This window comes from Tenrec ecaudatus, chromosome 10 (assembly GCF_050624435.1).
Source record: "Tenrec ecaudatus isolate mTenEca1 chromosome 10, mTenEca1.hap1, whole genome shotgun sequence".
In the NCBI taxonomy this organism is placed as follows: Eukaryota; Metazoa; Chordata; class Mammalia; order Afrosoricida; family Tenrecidae; genus Tenrec; species Tenrec ecaudatus.
This window is the reverse complement of record NC_134539.1, coordinates 51755542-51771125: the sequence shown is the minus strand read 5'-3', so window position 1 is coordinate 51771125 and position 15584 is coordinate 51755542. Positions and strand designations below refer to the sequence as shown.

At 46.8% G+C, this 15584-nt stretch overlaps 1 protein-coding gene across 9 annotated transcripts in view; it reads left to right on the top strand.

The window, feature by feature from the left end:
• TNC (tenascin C) overlaps positions 1-15584 on the top strand; it is a 99608-nt gene that overhangs the window by 64140 nt on the left and 19884 nt on the right. For 4 of the 9 annotated variants that reach the window (XM_075560384.1, XM_075560383.1, XM_075560387.1 and 1 more), the window contains 4 exons: positions 6436-6708; positions 8249-8521; positions 11832-11954; positions 13517-13660. In XM_075560384.1, the coding sequence (XP_075416499.1) occupies positions 6436-6708; positions 8249-8521; positions 11832-11954; positions 13517-13660 (813 nt within the window). The remainder of the gene's footprint in view (positions 1-6435; positions 6709-8248; positions 8522-11831; positions 11955-13516; positions 13661-15584) is intronic. The other 5 variants (XM_075560385.1, XM_075560386.1, XM_075560388.1 and 2 more) reach the window with 2 other exon arrangements.

Here is a 15584-nt window from a genome sequence, read left to right as displayed (position 1 = left end):
CTGTGATGTCTTAAGTAAGTATTTTGGAAGCTATCTCCATATACGGGGGGGGGGGGATTTTAAGAGTTATTGGGGAAATGAAATTAAAAGATAATGCAATTTTCCCACATGCTTTTTAAAGCAGTGGGTCTCAACCTTCCTTCATGTCACAACCCTTTCATACAGTTCCTCATGTGGTGGTGACCCCCCCAACCATAAAATTATTTTTGTTGATACTTTATCACTGTCATTTTGCTGCTGTGATGAATCATAATGTAAATATCTGATAGGTAGGATGTATTTTCATTGTTACAAATTGAACATAATTAAAGCATACTGACTAATCACAAACCAGCAAATAATTATATATTGTGAAATGTTTATTTCTAATTACGAATTAGTGAAATTTTGTCTGGAAGCATGGTGTAGCCTGGGGGACAGTCTTCACGCTGGGTGCTTGTATGTGTGTGTATCTGCATGTGGGCAGACCCGCCTGGAGACGGATAGAGGAGTGGTGTCTGGGTTCCTATGACCACCGGAAATATGTGTTTTCCGATGGTCTTGGGTGACCCCTGTGAAAGGGTCGTTCAGCCCCAAAGGGGTCGCAACCCACACACAGGCTTAGAATCGCTGCTTTAAAGCCTTTACGTGCCAGTTGATGTAGCTCGATGAGTCCCCCGCATTAAGTGAGTTAGTCTCCTCACCAATTGCCTCGAGTTTACTGGAGAAAGGAAGTTGACCTCAGTAGATTCACATGTTTTTGTGACTCTTTACGGGGAAAGATACTATTCCACATTTGCCTTACATACTTCCACATGGAGTAGTCTTTCCTTGGAACAATTGACAAAACTGGAGCCCTGGTGGTGTTATGTGTACACACTGGGCTGCCAGTGGCAAGGGCAGCAGTTCAAAACCACCAGTCTCTCCTTGGGAGAGAGAAGAGGTTTTCTACTCTCATGGTTGTTACTGTCTCAGAAATCCGTAGGAGACGTTCTATTCTGACCAATACGGTCACTAAGTGTTGGAATTGACTCAATAGCAGTGAGTTTGGTTTTTGGTTTGTTTGAGTGCCCCATTACTAACTTTGAAAAAAGTATCCTTTACATTACAAATACCCTTTCCATTAATATTATCACTCTAATGGCTTATTGATGAGTCACTGTGAGTCGGCCCCAACTCAATGGCAATGAGGTGTTTTTGTTTGTTTTTATTTAATTGCTTGTTTGTTTTTCCTCATTCGTGACTTTTAAATGGTTGTACTTATGCTTAAAACCCTGAGAAAAACAAGGTTTTCTGCTCCTGTAAATGGTGACACTCTCGGAAACCCACAGGGACAGTTCTCCCCTATCATTCAGGGTCACTGTGAGTCAGAATTGACTCCATGACAGTGAGCTTGGTGTGTATCATTAAATCACACCAGCCCATGCCTTCAGGGAAGGCAGTAGATCCCCGAACCTTACAGGCAATGCTTGTGTAGACACAGCCTCGTAGACTTATCCTCGATGCAAATATGTGGAGGGTTCGATGCCTTCGTGTCCTAAATTCCAGAGAAGAACTCTGCTCCCTGTACTAATGCTGCTCTCATTCTCTCTGCCCATGTTCCTCCTCCTTCAGGCCCGAGCCACGGCCATAGCTGGGCATGCGGATCTTTAGCAAGATCCCTCCCAGCAGCTGCTATGTGTCGTAGACCACTCGAACTTGGCCTTTTGCAAAGATCATTATCAATGTTAGTGATTCGCACATGATGTGTAAGTCCCAGACACTCACAGTCTTAGGAGATGCACAGCATGTTCATATTACAGACTTGGTTGAGAATACTGGCTATGACGTTAGTGTGGCAGGGACCATGTGGCCTGGTGGCCCCACCAGACCCCTCCCTGCCTGTGTTGTGACAGGCAGTGCTCATTCAAAGGGTCATGAGGATACTCTGCTTAGAATTCTCCCATGAGGGAAAGGGAAGATGGCACTAGGCATTCAGGAAGGAAATATAACCCAAATAGAGGCTTTGCTTCATTTGTAAAATCCTAGTTGCTGCAAAAAAAAAAAAAAAAAAGGCAAGGCCCTTGACCAGATAGGTTGACACAGTGACCGCCACACTGGGCTCAAACAGAACCATTGTGAGGATAGTGCAGGACCGGGCGGTGTTTGGGCCTATTGCATACAGGGTCCCTGTGGGTCAGAACCGACTCAGCAGCTCCTAGCAACAGTTGCAAACTAGGACTCTAATGGCAGGCTCTATTGTAGAGTAGCCGCTCACTGTCCCTCTTAGCCGGCGCTGACCGCCACACATGTGGGCAATGTTTAAGGATGTCTAGGCTTAGTTTTATAGGCGGTCTCAGCCAAAGTTTAGAGATTCTGGCTATAGAGTTCTGCTAGTGGAAGCCTAGGAGAGGAAATGGGTCCATAAAGCTCATGCTAAGCAAAGCAGTCCCACCACTATTTTCCCCATAATAGAGTCATCTACATTTAAAAAATATTTTCTTATACTTTGTACCTTAACATTTTAAAAACATAAGATACTGGGTAACATAGTGGATTGATTATACATCAGACTCCTTTCTACAAGTTCCAGAGTTCAAAACCACCAGCTGCTCTATGGGGGAAAGATGAGGCTGTCCACTCCTGTAAAGAGGTACAGTCTCAGAAATCCCCAAGGACCATCTTCTCTGTGCACAGGTCCCTGAGAGTCGGAATCGACTCAATAGTGGAGAGTGAGTGAGTGAGTGAGTTTTTGTGAATGGCTCATCCTCAGACAGGCCCCTCCCACAGATTAATGAAGGTGCACAGTAGGATGGCAGTTAACTCTCAAATTTCATTAAACTTTACTTCTAACTGCACCTTGAATTGCATAAAGAAGCGCCCTCACCCCCACCCCTTTCTTTCTTTCTTCATGGGATTCTAAATTGATGGCAAAGAGTGTACAAAAAAGGGGTCGGTTTACAGAATTCCTTGTCTGAAAAAACTGAGAAGTTGGCTGAAGTCTCTTGTCTCCCACGATGGCAATTTCCAGGGACAGGCATTCCTGGGTAACTTTCACCTGGAAGCCAGTCTTCCCCCAGGGTTTCACTGGCTATGAATTAGAAGAAGCCAATCTGCTCCCCCAAATCAGACATTGGAAACATAATGGATACAGTTAGACATTCACACACATGGTGTGGCCATGAGGCAGAACTGACTTGTCAGTAATTGGTGTATAATAAGTAATTAGTGCAACTAAATATTGAATTGGAAATGACATGGTATACTTGGAGGATGAGAATTGTGAGACAGAGCTTCTGTGGTTTCTAATCCCTTCCCACTGCGTTGTGTCTACATGACCTTGGCAAGTGTCTCCACTTCTGTTCTTATGAATGACAACAGAGGAGCTACAGGTACATCTCACAGCCTGGTCTCAGGGCAAAGGGGGTCAGATGCTGTTTCCTGGCTCCCGGGAGCCCTGGCGGTGCTGTAGTTAAATACTCAACTGCTAACTGAAAGGCTGGACGTTGACGCGACCAGGAGTCTGTGGGAGCTCTGTAGGAGGAAGGGTTTCCATGAGCATGCCAGCCCTGTGGAGTCGCTCTATTCTGTCCCACGGGGTCCCTACGGGTCCAAGTGGACTCCACAGCACCTGCCAACAGGTGTGTGCTACAACCTTCCAGTCGGCTTGTGCCGGCACAGCTCTCCTGTTGTTCTTCAGAAGCCAGCACCCGGGTGTAAAATACAGAACTTAAAAATAGTTGTCGTTTCCTTCCAGTCACGTCATGTGAGTGAGAGCAGTCTCCAAGCGAAGAGAATGGTCATTTCTTAGGGGAGGGTGTGGAAGAGTCACCTTGAAATGAACATCTCACTGCCCAGGAGAAAAGAAAGGACCACCGGTTCCAAACAGCTCTTACTTATAGTTTCTTGCACGACCTTACCCCGAAGAGAGGGAAGAGGGTGAGTCCTCACAACATACACCAGCTGCTCCGTGGGAGAAAGACGAGGCTTTCTACTCCCGGAAGAGTAGCAGTCTCAGAAACCCACAGGGGCAGTTCTGCCCTGTCCTGTAGGGTCTCGGTGCGTTGGCATAGACTCGACGGCAGTCACGAGATCCATAGGTAATGTCCTGATAACCAGAGAAAAGACTGCAGTTGTGAAGAATTTCACCTTATTTGGATCCCCAGTCAAGAAATCAAGTGGCATATTGCATTTGGGGAAATCTGCCGCAGGAGACCTCTTTAAAGTAGTTAATTTAAAGAGGAGGCATGCCACTTTGAGGACTAGGATATGCCTGGGCCAAACTGTGGTGTTTTCTGTTGCCTTTTATGTCTGGGAAAGTCTGAGGGTGAATGAGGAAGACTTCAGATGAATAGATGTGTCTGAATTACGGTGCTAGCGAATAATACTGAAAATAACCCAGGCTGCCAAAGCAAACAAGCAAAGCAAGAAAAGTCAGAAAGCTCCTTAGAAGCAAGGACAGACCTGTTATCAGGAGCGATCAGTCAGTAGAAAAGGACATCGTGTTTGCTACATTAGATCAGTCCAAAGAGATGGATTAATACAGCGACTGCAACAATGGGCTCAAACATAAACACTTGTGCGGATGGGACAGGACCAGGCAGTGCTTCATTCTGTTGTCCGTAAGGTTCTCTGTCAGTCTTCACTGACGCCATGACACCTAACAATAACAACAGCACCTGGACTTCCGGGAATCCAATCCAGTTACAGCATTGTTTCAACCAATTGAAGGCATAGTAAGATCTTACATTTTAAAGAAAGCATATTAGAAAAGAGGGGGGAACTGCACAAGAGGGATGATAAATAACAAGCCTTTGATTTGCTAATTAGCCTGAATGCCCTTGATTTGATCGGAATCCGATGCTTTGCTTGGGCGGAGGTGTCAAGAGGCGAGCTACAAAGAGAGGCAGCCCTTAGATAAACAAAAGCCAGTAACTGGATTTTAGACCTTTGTTTCAGATAAAAGAGCCTGTTTACACAGTATATGCATATGCGATTTCATCATCGTTGCCTTTGAGAGTTGTGATTCTTTAGAGATCATTATTGGTGTGGAGGGGTGGGGGGGCTCAAAGTGAACACCAAATGTTTCCAGATAAGTATAGGAAGTTCAAGCCACAGTGAAAGTGACATTATTGCTTAGGGGATGAGGAGGTTCATTCATTCACTTGTTCATTCATTCACTTATTCATTCACTCACCAAACACTGTTTCTTTTCAGGCCTGCTTCTTTGCCTCCCCAGGATTAGACTGCAGGCATTCGTGTAAAGTGGCTTACCACTTTGAAAATTTCTATTTAGCTGCGATGGAAATTAAAGGTCTAACGGAATGCAGAAATTCCTTGGCCCTAGACTTTTTGTCCCTAGGCGCCCCCCACCCCCTGTAAAAGAACGAGTAAACACATTCCCCATTACAATGCTTCTTCTTACCAGAGGGAAAGCACCAGACCTTCTCCACTAATCCCACTTAATCCTTTGGATCTGCTGGGGCTAATTAATTAGCTATTGGCTTGAGGTGTTGAAAGAACATGGAACACAGATCCATGGCTAGCCACTTCGTAGATGTGCGTACTTGGATATGTCTCATTTGGCCTCTTTGTCTCCTTACCGGATGTTGTTGGTAGGGTATGGGGGGAAAACAGCATCTTCTATCCTCTGGAATCATTGTGAGGGTTAAATAAGCCAATGAATGGGGAGCCTTGTCAACCATGAAGTGTTGAGTTAAAACGTAGTTGGTATGAACTCACTCTTGTAGGAATCCCCAGGGTGTGAAAGAGTTTCTGGCACCCGAAAAATAGGAGACCCTAGGTGAATGAATGATGATGATGATGATGGAATTTACAGAAGATGCAGATCTGCTCCTGTTTCCTAACTTGATCCATGAAAACCAGCAGTCAAAAAATGAATGAATCTTGGTTTGCACAGCCTACATGATTGATTCGAGTACATCAGAAACGCCTATCCCCTTTCCTTTCTGCATCTCAGCTTGTGAAGTTGTGTGTGATTATTGGCCTAGTTGGCTTGATTCAAAATAGAAGCTAGAAGTGGAATGGAAACTTATGGAGGTGCCAACAAAGTGTAATTGGAACAGAATGATTTTCTTGAAGACCAGAAAGGGTGGGCAGTAGAGGAAGGGGTCCAAACCAAACCCCAGAGCTCTTATTTGTAGGTGGCCCTGAAAGTCAGACTTGACTACAAACCTGAGTCTTGCATATTTCAGCTCTGTGGCTTCGCCCAAGTCACTCTTGCTGAAGTTCAATTTTCTCCTCTGTAAAACTGGATAACCTGCCTCGTACCCTCACTGTGACAATCACCCAAAACAATGCCATTTGTTAACTGACAAGCTTTTACTGAATATTCAGTGGCTAAGCAAATAACCCACTGAATGATGGATCGGTTATAATGTTCTCGAAGACTTGTACTCTCCTGGCGGAGTCAGTGCTGCTAACTTGACTTCTTCTCGCCCCTCCCCCTTCTTTCAGAGGCCCTGCCCCTTCTGGAAAACCTAACCATTTCCGACATTAATCCCTACGGGTTCACAGTTTCCTGGATGGCATCGGAGAATGCCTTTGACAGCTTCCTAGTCACGGTGGTGGATTCTGGGAAGCTGCTGGACCCCCAGGAATTCACACTTTCAGGAACCCAGAGGAAGCTGGAGCTTAGAGGCCTCATAACTGGCATTGGCTATGAGGTTATGGTCTCTGGCTTCACCCAAGGGCACCAATCCAATCCCTTGAGGGCTGAGATTGTTACAGGTATTTCATTTCAAGTGAGCCATTCCCTCGTCTTCCTAGTCCCCTTCCACATCATCTACCTACCAGATCATTGTGGTTTTAACATCCTTGTCCATATCCCTTATTTAATCCAGAGGCGTGGCCTAATTGTTCATGTTCCATCCACTGTCCCTTGTCGTATCTAATGAGCTGTCCCTTGGCCCTTGTCTAATAAGCACTCACCCTCTCCCATCTCAGACCTGAGAAGGTCGAAATGTTTCCACTTGATGTCCTAACCCGTTTAGAAGGTTCAAGTCTTGTCCGCATCTTGTGTGTGCTTACTCCTTGTCACTCTGTCCTGTGCTCGTCCTGGCTGGCCTCCGGTGGCATTTCAGCCTTCTCAGAAGAAATATACGGGAAAGTGGATTTCAGAAATGCATCGAAAGCATCTGAAAGTGTCAATGCTGTTCTTGACAAACGCATCAGGGCTTGTCGCCAGACTATCAAATGTGGACTCTTACTTTTTGGGGAAATACAAACACCCAAGACATTCTTGACACAGACTAAACCCATGATGTTCGTAAGACTAATATTAACAACCTCAAAAGCAAAAATGCTGTGCTTCCCAGAGTCTATCGAGAGATTACTAACTCCATAGAACATTCAAAGGTCCTATTTGCTAAATAGATTCCATTTTCAAATAAGTTTTAGAAATACTGAGTTAAAGTTCAGCGGGAACTCTTGACCACATGTCTCTTCAGAGCACTCTAAGGTGCCTTCGATTTCTCGAAGAGGGACTTAGTCGGGCTGTCTTTCCCAAATGACCCTGACAATGGCCATCTTTTCAGAAGGAGGAATCATTTGTGCTGAGCACACTCTGGGAAACTCAGCTCTAAATTTACTCTGCCCTTGAGTTTTGTCTAGTTAAGGCAATCTAAGTCCAGACCTGGGTTCTCGACTCTGTCGCACAAGAGGTGACGCGCCTCAGGTGTGCACTTACCAAATGGTTATGGAAAGGAGAAAGGGGGATAAAGTCAACAAGGAGAACCTCCTTGAGTCAAACAGCCCCAGAACAAAGCAAAAGGACCTTTGGATGTTAAAAGCCATTTTGCTCGGGCTCAAGGGAAACATAATCAGCAGTATCATCGTGGGTAGCTTTACAGATCGTTAGTGCTGGTTTATTTGTCTTTTCAAAAAGAAAAGAAGGTCTCAGAGGATGGGCATTCCGCCACTGGAAGACAGAAAGTAAATGTAAACAAGTTACTGGCTTTGAACTTGTTTAATAATGCATGACAGGGCCCACGGCTGAGTCCAGATGTGGATTTACAAAATTGCTTTTAGACAAAACTCACATCGGCAAGCAAGCACGTGGCTTGTACTGAATGTTTCAGCCCGTCTTTCTCCTCTCCAGTCCCCTAGGCTTATTAATGTTGAATCATTTTATTTTTGAAATCTCAGGACAGTTCTGTCTCTTCGAGTCTGGGCATCACTGCAGACCGATGCCCCCACTGGGCAGGAGATTGTGTTGGCTGGTCCATAACGTTCTCTCTCCTCCTTTTCCTACCATGTTCTCCCCTTCTAGAAGCCGAGCCAGAAGTTGACAACCTTCTGGTCTCAGATGCCACCCCAGACGGTTTCCGTCTGTCTTGGACCGCTGATGATGGAGTCTTCGACAGTTTTGTCCTCAAAATCAGAGATACCAAAAAGCAATCTGAGCCTCTGGAAATCACCCTTCTTGCCCCTGAACGTACCAGGGATATCACAGGTCTCAAAGAGGCCACCGAGTATGAAATTGAGCTCTATGGAGTGAGCAGTGGAAAGCGATCACAGCCAGTCAGTGCTGTAGCGACCACAGGTACTGTAAATAAACAGGAGAACACAGAGAAACAAGTCCCGACTTCCAGGTTTCCTCCTTAAAGGGCTGGGATCCAGACAACCTGGTGTCATGTCCTAGCCCTTTCAGTCCTATACTGTGTGGCCTCGGACAGGGGCGTCCAGTCTGAGTGGAAAGAGGATGGTGTCATTTAATTGATCGGGTGTGAGGACCAAATGAGATCCTTCCTGTCAAGCACAAAGCAGAGGCCTGGCCCATAGCAAGGGACTCGCAAATGCCAGCCACTTGCATTTTCACTGTTTGCAGTAATGTCGTTAAAATCATCACCTCTTTTTATTCCAGAGATTCTTCCTTCAGCCCATTGTCTCATTGTATTTTGTCTCAAGGTCTTCGCCCTTGCTCATTGGTCAAATGCTCTATCCACCACCTGCGGGGATGAAGGGGCGGGGCAGTTCCCCACCCCGCACAAGCTTGCACTGAGGAAACGCTATGTGTGGCTGTGACCAGGGAAGCAAAGAGCAGAAAGCTGGTGAAGTTCACGGGCTACACATGTGGCTGGCTGCTAAGGCTCATGAAGCTCACGGATGTTACTGACCTCATAACAACTCTGAAGGCCACCTGCTGGGGAAAAGGAAATTCCTCTCCCGGGTTAGCTGAAAAAGAATAGAAGAAAATGTTGCCCTGCCTTTCCCATTCAGGCCGCCTCAACGCCCTACTCAACCCTGACTCATATGCTCAAGAGACCAACCGTCCCTCTCCACAGAAGAAGGATGAGGCTCTAGGCTCCCATAAAGATTTCAAGGGACAGCACAGAGTCACAGTGGTCTTGTGCCCGGGGCCTGACACCCTAGACCACCCTCTTCATCCTGCACCCAGCCTCTTTGTTCTCAGAGCCTCTTCCATGCCTCTCGCTCTGACTTACACACTTCCCCCCAGAAGCATAAAGATGACAGCCACTCGCCGTGGAACACACACTTGATGTCACTTAGCGCAAGATGACACTACAGTCATGCACAAGGACCAGAGAGCCTGCAGTTCCTAAGGCCAGAAGTGGTGCTCTAACCCAGGCCGACTAACTCCAAAATCCCCGCTCTTAAGCCCTGCTGGTTACAACAGCTGTCCACTTAAGTCAGCAAAGGACCTGACACATATCAAATGTTCAATAGCAAACATGTTGAAAGGGGAAATACATTTTTTAATGGCCTCCTAATAAGATGCATGTGGTCCAAGTTTTGAGGTTCCTGGGTATGGCGAACGGATTGTGCTCAGCTGCTAACTGAAAGGCTGGCAGTTTGAACTCTCTCAGCCAGGCCACAAATGGAGGGCCTGGAAATCTGCTTCCACCAAGACTACAGTCACAAAACACACACACACACACAGTTCTACTCTGTTAACATGCGTTGGAATGGACTCAAGCCGATGGCTTTGTGGGTTTTTTTGGATTTTTTTTTTACTCCAGATTTTGAGAATTGACTCGTTATGTGGAGATCAAATAGCAGCTCACTTGGAAATGCCTTGAGAATTTGTAACAATTCCAGATGTTTCCTTAGGGTCTTATTGGAAACCAGGAGTCTGCTCTTCAACCATGGCCTTGTGTGCGTCCCCCCAGATTTTCAGTGGCTGTGGTTTAGTGGTTCTGTGAGGCTCCATTTTCAATGGTCAGTTGTCCTTCCACTGCTGTGAGAACAAGGGCTTGGACTCCTGTCCATGCGAGGGGCCTTCAAATCTTCCACACGGAGGAAGGCCTGCAATGTAAGAAATAGCAGAGATGCCCGCTAACTCGGCCCCAGAGTGTCAGCATCCACAAGCCTGCTCCTAGAGAAGAGAGCCCTGGTTTTAGCTTACATGTCCACTTCCAAGCTGTGTCGACCCTGACATTAGAGTGAAAGTCAGAGTGGCCCTGGCTAGCAGCAGGAGGGCCCTCAGTTCTTGCGCTTACACACCTCACCAGTGTGTCTGTCCTTTCTCAGTTGGCTTTATATGCATCCTTGCTGGGCACTGCCAAGGAAAGAAAGCATGGCATGAGAAAGCAGGGCCATTGGGTTGTAGAATTCTTAGTGAGGGTCATAGGCTGCGCTAGTGCTTTTACTTCTATCGTGTCACTGAGTGCCACCACATCCCTTCAGTTGGGAACCTCTTGCTCCACTGGACAGATGTGCCAACCGAAGCTCTCACAAGTGAAGGGGCCAGAGTGAGGCTGCTCAGCATCCTTTGTGTGTGGACAATGGAGATCTTCCAAGCTCCGGAGTACTGTTGTTTCCACGGTTTTCCAAAGAAAGGCCACAAACACAGCACTCACTGTGTCTGGGGGTGGCTACCGGGTCACAGAAGAAAGCCATCAGAGAAGATGAATTGGATGAGGGAAGAAGCCCCCGCAAAGTGGACCGTGGGCTTTAGAACCTAATGATGCACGTGGGCTGGAGAGGGGGAACGAGGAAGTGAGCTCCCTGGAGACTCGAAAATTGCTTCCTGAAGTCTCTCGTTAGGTCTGGTCAGCTGAAGAAGGCAAGAATCTAAGCCAAAAGCCACACCACGAGGAGCCAAAGGAAACTGGGCTTGAGGGGAGGTCATTGGAGAGCGGGCACTGCCTCCTGGCACGGCCTTCTCACAGGTAGACTCAGTGTTTGTTGGGTATTCGCTTTAGTAAACATCCCTGAGGTGGTGTCCCTGGCTCAGGACTGCCTTCCAATTCTGGGAAGGGGTTTGTTCAGGTTAATTTCCATGGCATCCTTGTCTTCAGGATCTGAAGGCTGTCTTTCACACTGCTGTCCTGCCCGACGATCCTGAAAGGTTCCCATCTCAAGAAAATCCGCAGGGGAACTGATTCTCAGTTTGCTCTTCTGTAAAGTACTCCCAATCACGTCTTCACACAAGTTTCTATCTGAGAATTAAGTACACAAGAACATATGTGAAGAGATCTTAGCGAATTTTCAAGGACTTTGAAGTTGTAATTCTTGGCATCATTTCACGAAAGGAACTGAAGAAAGAAAGATATGAAAATGTGCTAAAACTCAAGAATGAAAGTGGGGCTTATTTCAACCTGTGAAACTGTGCTCCCTCACTTCCTTCGAGCTCTATTCTGGTGCTAAGTTTACCTTGTCATGAAACCAAACTGCTGCTCTATAGCATTCAGCCCCGGTACCTGAATGAAGTCCTTTGTTTCTGTCAAGTCATAACTTGACCATGAATCACAACATTCTCCATTCTAAGGGCCTGGCTCAGATACAAATTCTAGAGTTTAACTTTCCCTCGATAAGGGTAACAGGACAAATAATCAATGGGCAAGATCATTCAACGCTTTGGGGTTTGTCTTGTGCTTTCTCCTTGACAGCCATGGGCTCCCCGAAGGAACTCGTTTTCTCAGACATCACTGAAGACTCAGCCACCGTCAGCTGGATTGCCCCCACTGCCCAGGTGGAGAGTTTCCGGGTTACCTATGTGCCCAATGTTGGAGGTAAGGGATTTGGAGGTGGGGAGCAGCCCCGAGGGTTGGTTTGGGTGGATGGAGGGTTGGGTTGGGTGGATTAGCACAACAAGGCTGAGGGCCCCCATCCTCCCAAACATCACAGCCAAAGAAAGTGACTTCCTTATTTCTGAGATCCTTTGCAAAGACCCCATTTGTTAAGTGCCCTGAGCGCTTTAGGAGTTCAGATGGCACAATGATGGAGTTCAGATGGCACAATGGTTACGTGTTTGGCTGCTAAAGGAAAGGTCAGTGGTTCAAACTCACCAGTGACTCCACAGGATAGAGAGGTGACGGTCTGCTTCCATCAGGTTGGACAGCCTTGGAAAACTTTACAGACAGTTCTACTCAGTCCTATCGAGTTACTAGGAGTCAAAATTTGACTTGACTGAAAGGAGTGGTTTTTTGTTGTTGTTGTTTTTTGGGGGGGGGGTTGGCTTTCTGAGATCCTTGGAAGAAATGGCTTCATGCATCAAAGAGTCTAGTCTTACCCCACTGCCTTTAATTCAATTCTGAATCATAGTGAGCCCATGGAGTAGAACTGCCCCCATAAAGTTTCCAAGGCTGGAAATCTTGAATGAAATCTTGAATAAATCCAAAACACTCACCTATTTATTAGCAACTGGATGCTTCTCCCCATGTTGCCAGGGCTGCTCCTGAGCGGAGTCCTGAGCAGTGCACACAAGGGCCTTGCTCTCTTCCTGCTGTCCGTTCGTGGCTGGCACATCCGGTTCTGGTGCCACACTTCAAGTGGAGTTCGCCAAGACCGTGCGGCAGAAGGAACAGATTAAAAGCCAAGGGCTGTTTAAGATTTCAGAGACAAAGGCATTTGTCTTTGAATTTCTGAGGTGTTGTGCATGAGCTCCCTGTACTACGATAGAAACCACAGGGAAGATATACAACCCAATCTGTCTCAAGACAGACAGGGAGCTCCTTGTCACTTAAGTGTGTAAAGAGAGCATGATGGGTAAACTCCCAGAAAAAATGCCCTAGCATCTCTGAGGGAAGTTTGACCAATGGGAGTACAAGTTCTTTGGCAGCCCTGAACATCTCATCAGAAGTGACTTCATTAACGATAGAAGCACGGCTTGGCGAGGACCATCATGCCTTCTCCAAGAACAGAAACCCTGCCAGTGACAAGGACTTCCCAGGGCGACTAGATTCTTCTAAACAAGGACTGTGGGATTGATAGACTGTGGGGTTGATAGATTGCATGCAGTACATAGGGATGCATCCTGTATTCTTTGTGTAAAACGTTAATCAAGGAATCAGATTTGCACAACACGCCAACACTCTACTGAACAGAAACTTGCCATTTTTAGTATATTGTGACTTCATGTTTTTTCCTCCCCTGGCTTCATTTTTGGCATCTGCACCAATAGAAAAAGCATTATACCCTGCCAGAGTGTAGGAGTAAATGAGAAGGCACGAAAATGATATTGGACAAAGATAGAGTTTCATTTCCAAAGGAATACACCCTCTTGTGGGGGGCCACAGTGGCTGAGCTTCACCGAGGTTCACCATTTTGTGACCTGGCTTCCCCCATGTTCCAGGTACACCCTCTGTGGTCACTGTGGGTGGAACCCAGACGGAGACGCAGCTGGTGAAACTCATCCCCGGAATGGAGTACCTGGTCAGTGTCGTCGCCATGCAGGGCTTTGAGGAAAGTGGACCCCTCTCCGGATCACTCACCACAGGTTCGGGTTGGTTTGATTTGCAGGGGGCAGAGGCCACTTCTGCATGCTGGCTGTACAGTCCCCCAACTGCAGCATTCGTGCTCAAGATTCAACAGCTGGAAATGAGTTTTTAATTGTGAAGCCCTGCTAGCTTGGAATAGGACATAGGCTTCCTGTCTAGTCCCCTCCCTGGTCTTTAATAGCTGGATAACCTAGGGACATCCTCAACCTCCCTAGGCCTCAGGATTCTCAGTGATTGTGGATGAAAGCCCCCAAGTTTGGAAGTCATTCTGACCTGGAATGAAATTCCAACTCTACCACGGCTTACCAACATGAGCCATGAGCTGTCAGTCAGTTCCTTAGGGGCCAGTCTCCTTGTCTGTAAAATAAGTATAACCCCATCTCCCCCACAGAAGGGAATCACACAAAACTACATATGGAAAGCATCTGTAAATGGACATTATGACACCTGTGCGTCCATGACCCCCTTCCCTTCTTTGTCTAATGCCGGAAGCCATTGTGAAGACCCCTCACCAGGTGCTTGCTTCACCTAGACAGTCACGGTTACAGCCTTCAAGCGGTTCCTCTCTATTCGACCGCTACCATCTTCCAGGCAGGTGCTCTGGTGGGGTAGCAGGCTCCAAACCACCAGCCCTTCCAGGGGAGGAACTAAGGCTTTTTGTTCCTATAGAACTCTAGCCTTGGAAGCCCATGGGATGGTTCCGCTCTCTCCTGTAGGGTTGCTAGGAGTTGGAATTGACTCATGGCTGTGAGTTTGGCTTACAGTTTGGTCTTCCAGGCACAGCTGATAAGCCCTTCAGGTTTCATCCCCATGGTAATTTCCATTCCCATTTCACAGAGGAAATAACTGAGATCCAAGAAAGCAAATGCTACCAGCCAGCCCACAAAGCAAATCAATGCTGGAGTAGATGGGTTTTATATTAAACCCTGCCCTCTTCTGAAATAAAGGCTCGTTTCCTATTTCAATTTGGTTTATAGAGCACACTATAAAGACAGAGAAATAATGAATTGCATTGAAGGAGAATGAAGTGGAAAATTTCTCTTTAGACAGCCAGTTACAACTAAGTCTCCAAACAATTTACCCTTTGATATAGGAGCAATTACCCAGTTCATTCCATTATAGGGATCCAAAGAATGAGCCTCATAGGAAATTTTAAAAATATCCTCATAGCCTAAAAGACTTGATAAGCAATCCAGTCATCCCATCAGGATCCAGAAGCCCGGTCCACCCTGCCACACAGACCCCATCCCCTCTTCCCCCACCCCCACCCAGAAAATCTTTCATTCATGAATTCTCCACGGTAACTAATCACAAACACTGAATGCCATTGCCCCCAGCGTCCAAAGGTCTTCCCCCTTTCAGAGAATCTGCACATGCAGGACGAGACAGGAAGGGACTCTAAGGGGACCATGTGGGCACCCAGAATGAGCAAGCCGCATCTCGATTCTTGGGCCACTCTCCACCCTAACAGGCTGGCCTGGCGGGTGATTGGGGAGCAAGTGTAAAACCCACAGCAGATGAGGCATATGGAGGTTGGCTTCTAAGAAAGAGACGTTGAGTAGGGGAAGTGGTCAGTTATGAGAGGTCAGGGCTGCTATTCTTTGCATATTCAGACCTCCTCAGTACAGCCACCTGAAGTCCCAGCTAAGATTCCATGTACGTTAAAAAGCAGTGTTAATAAAACCTGTGACCATCGAGAGCTTCCCCACACACCTCAGCCAACATCTTGTGTAGGTGATCCTCACAATAGCCACCCCTGAGAAACGGAAGGAGGGAGGCGAGGCTTAAAGAAGGCAAATAGCTTCCTCAAGGGCCTGGCACCAGACAGACCTGAGCCAGTTGCATTCGTTAGCTGATGCTGCTGTAACAAAAATAACCCAGCCAAGTGGCATTCATCAGCAGTCGATGCTCCCAGTTTAAGGA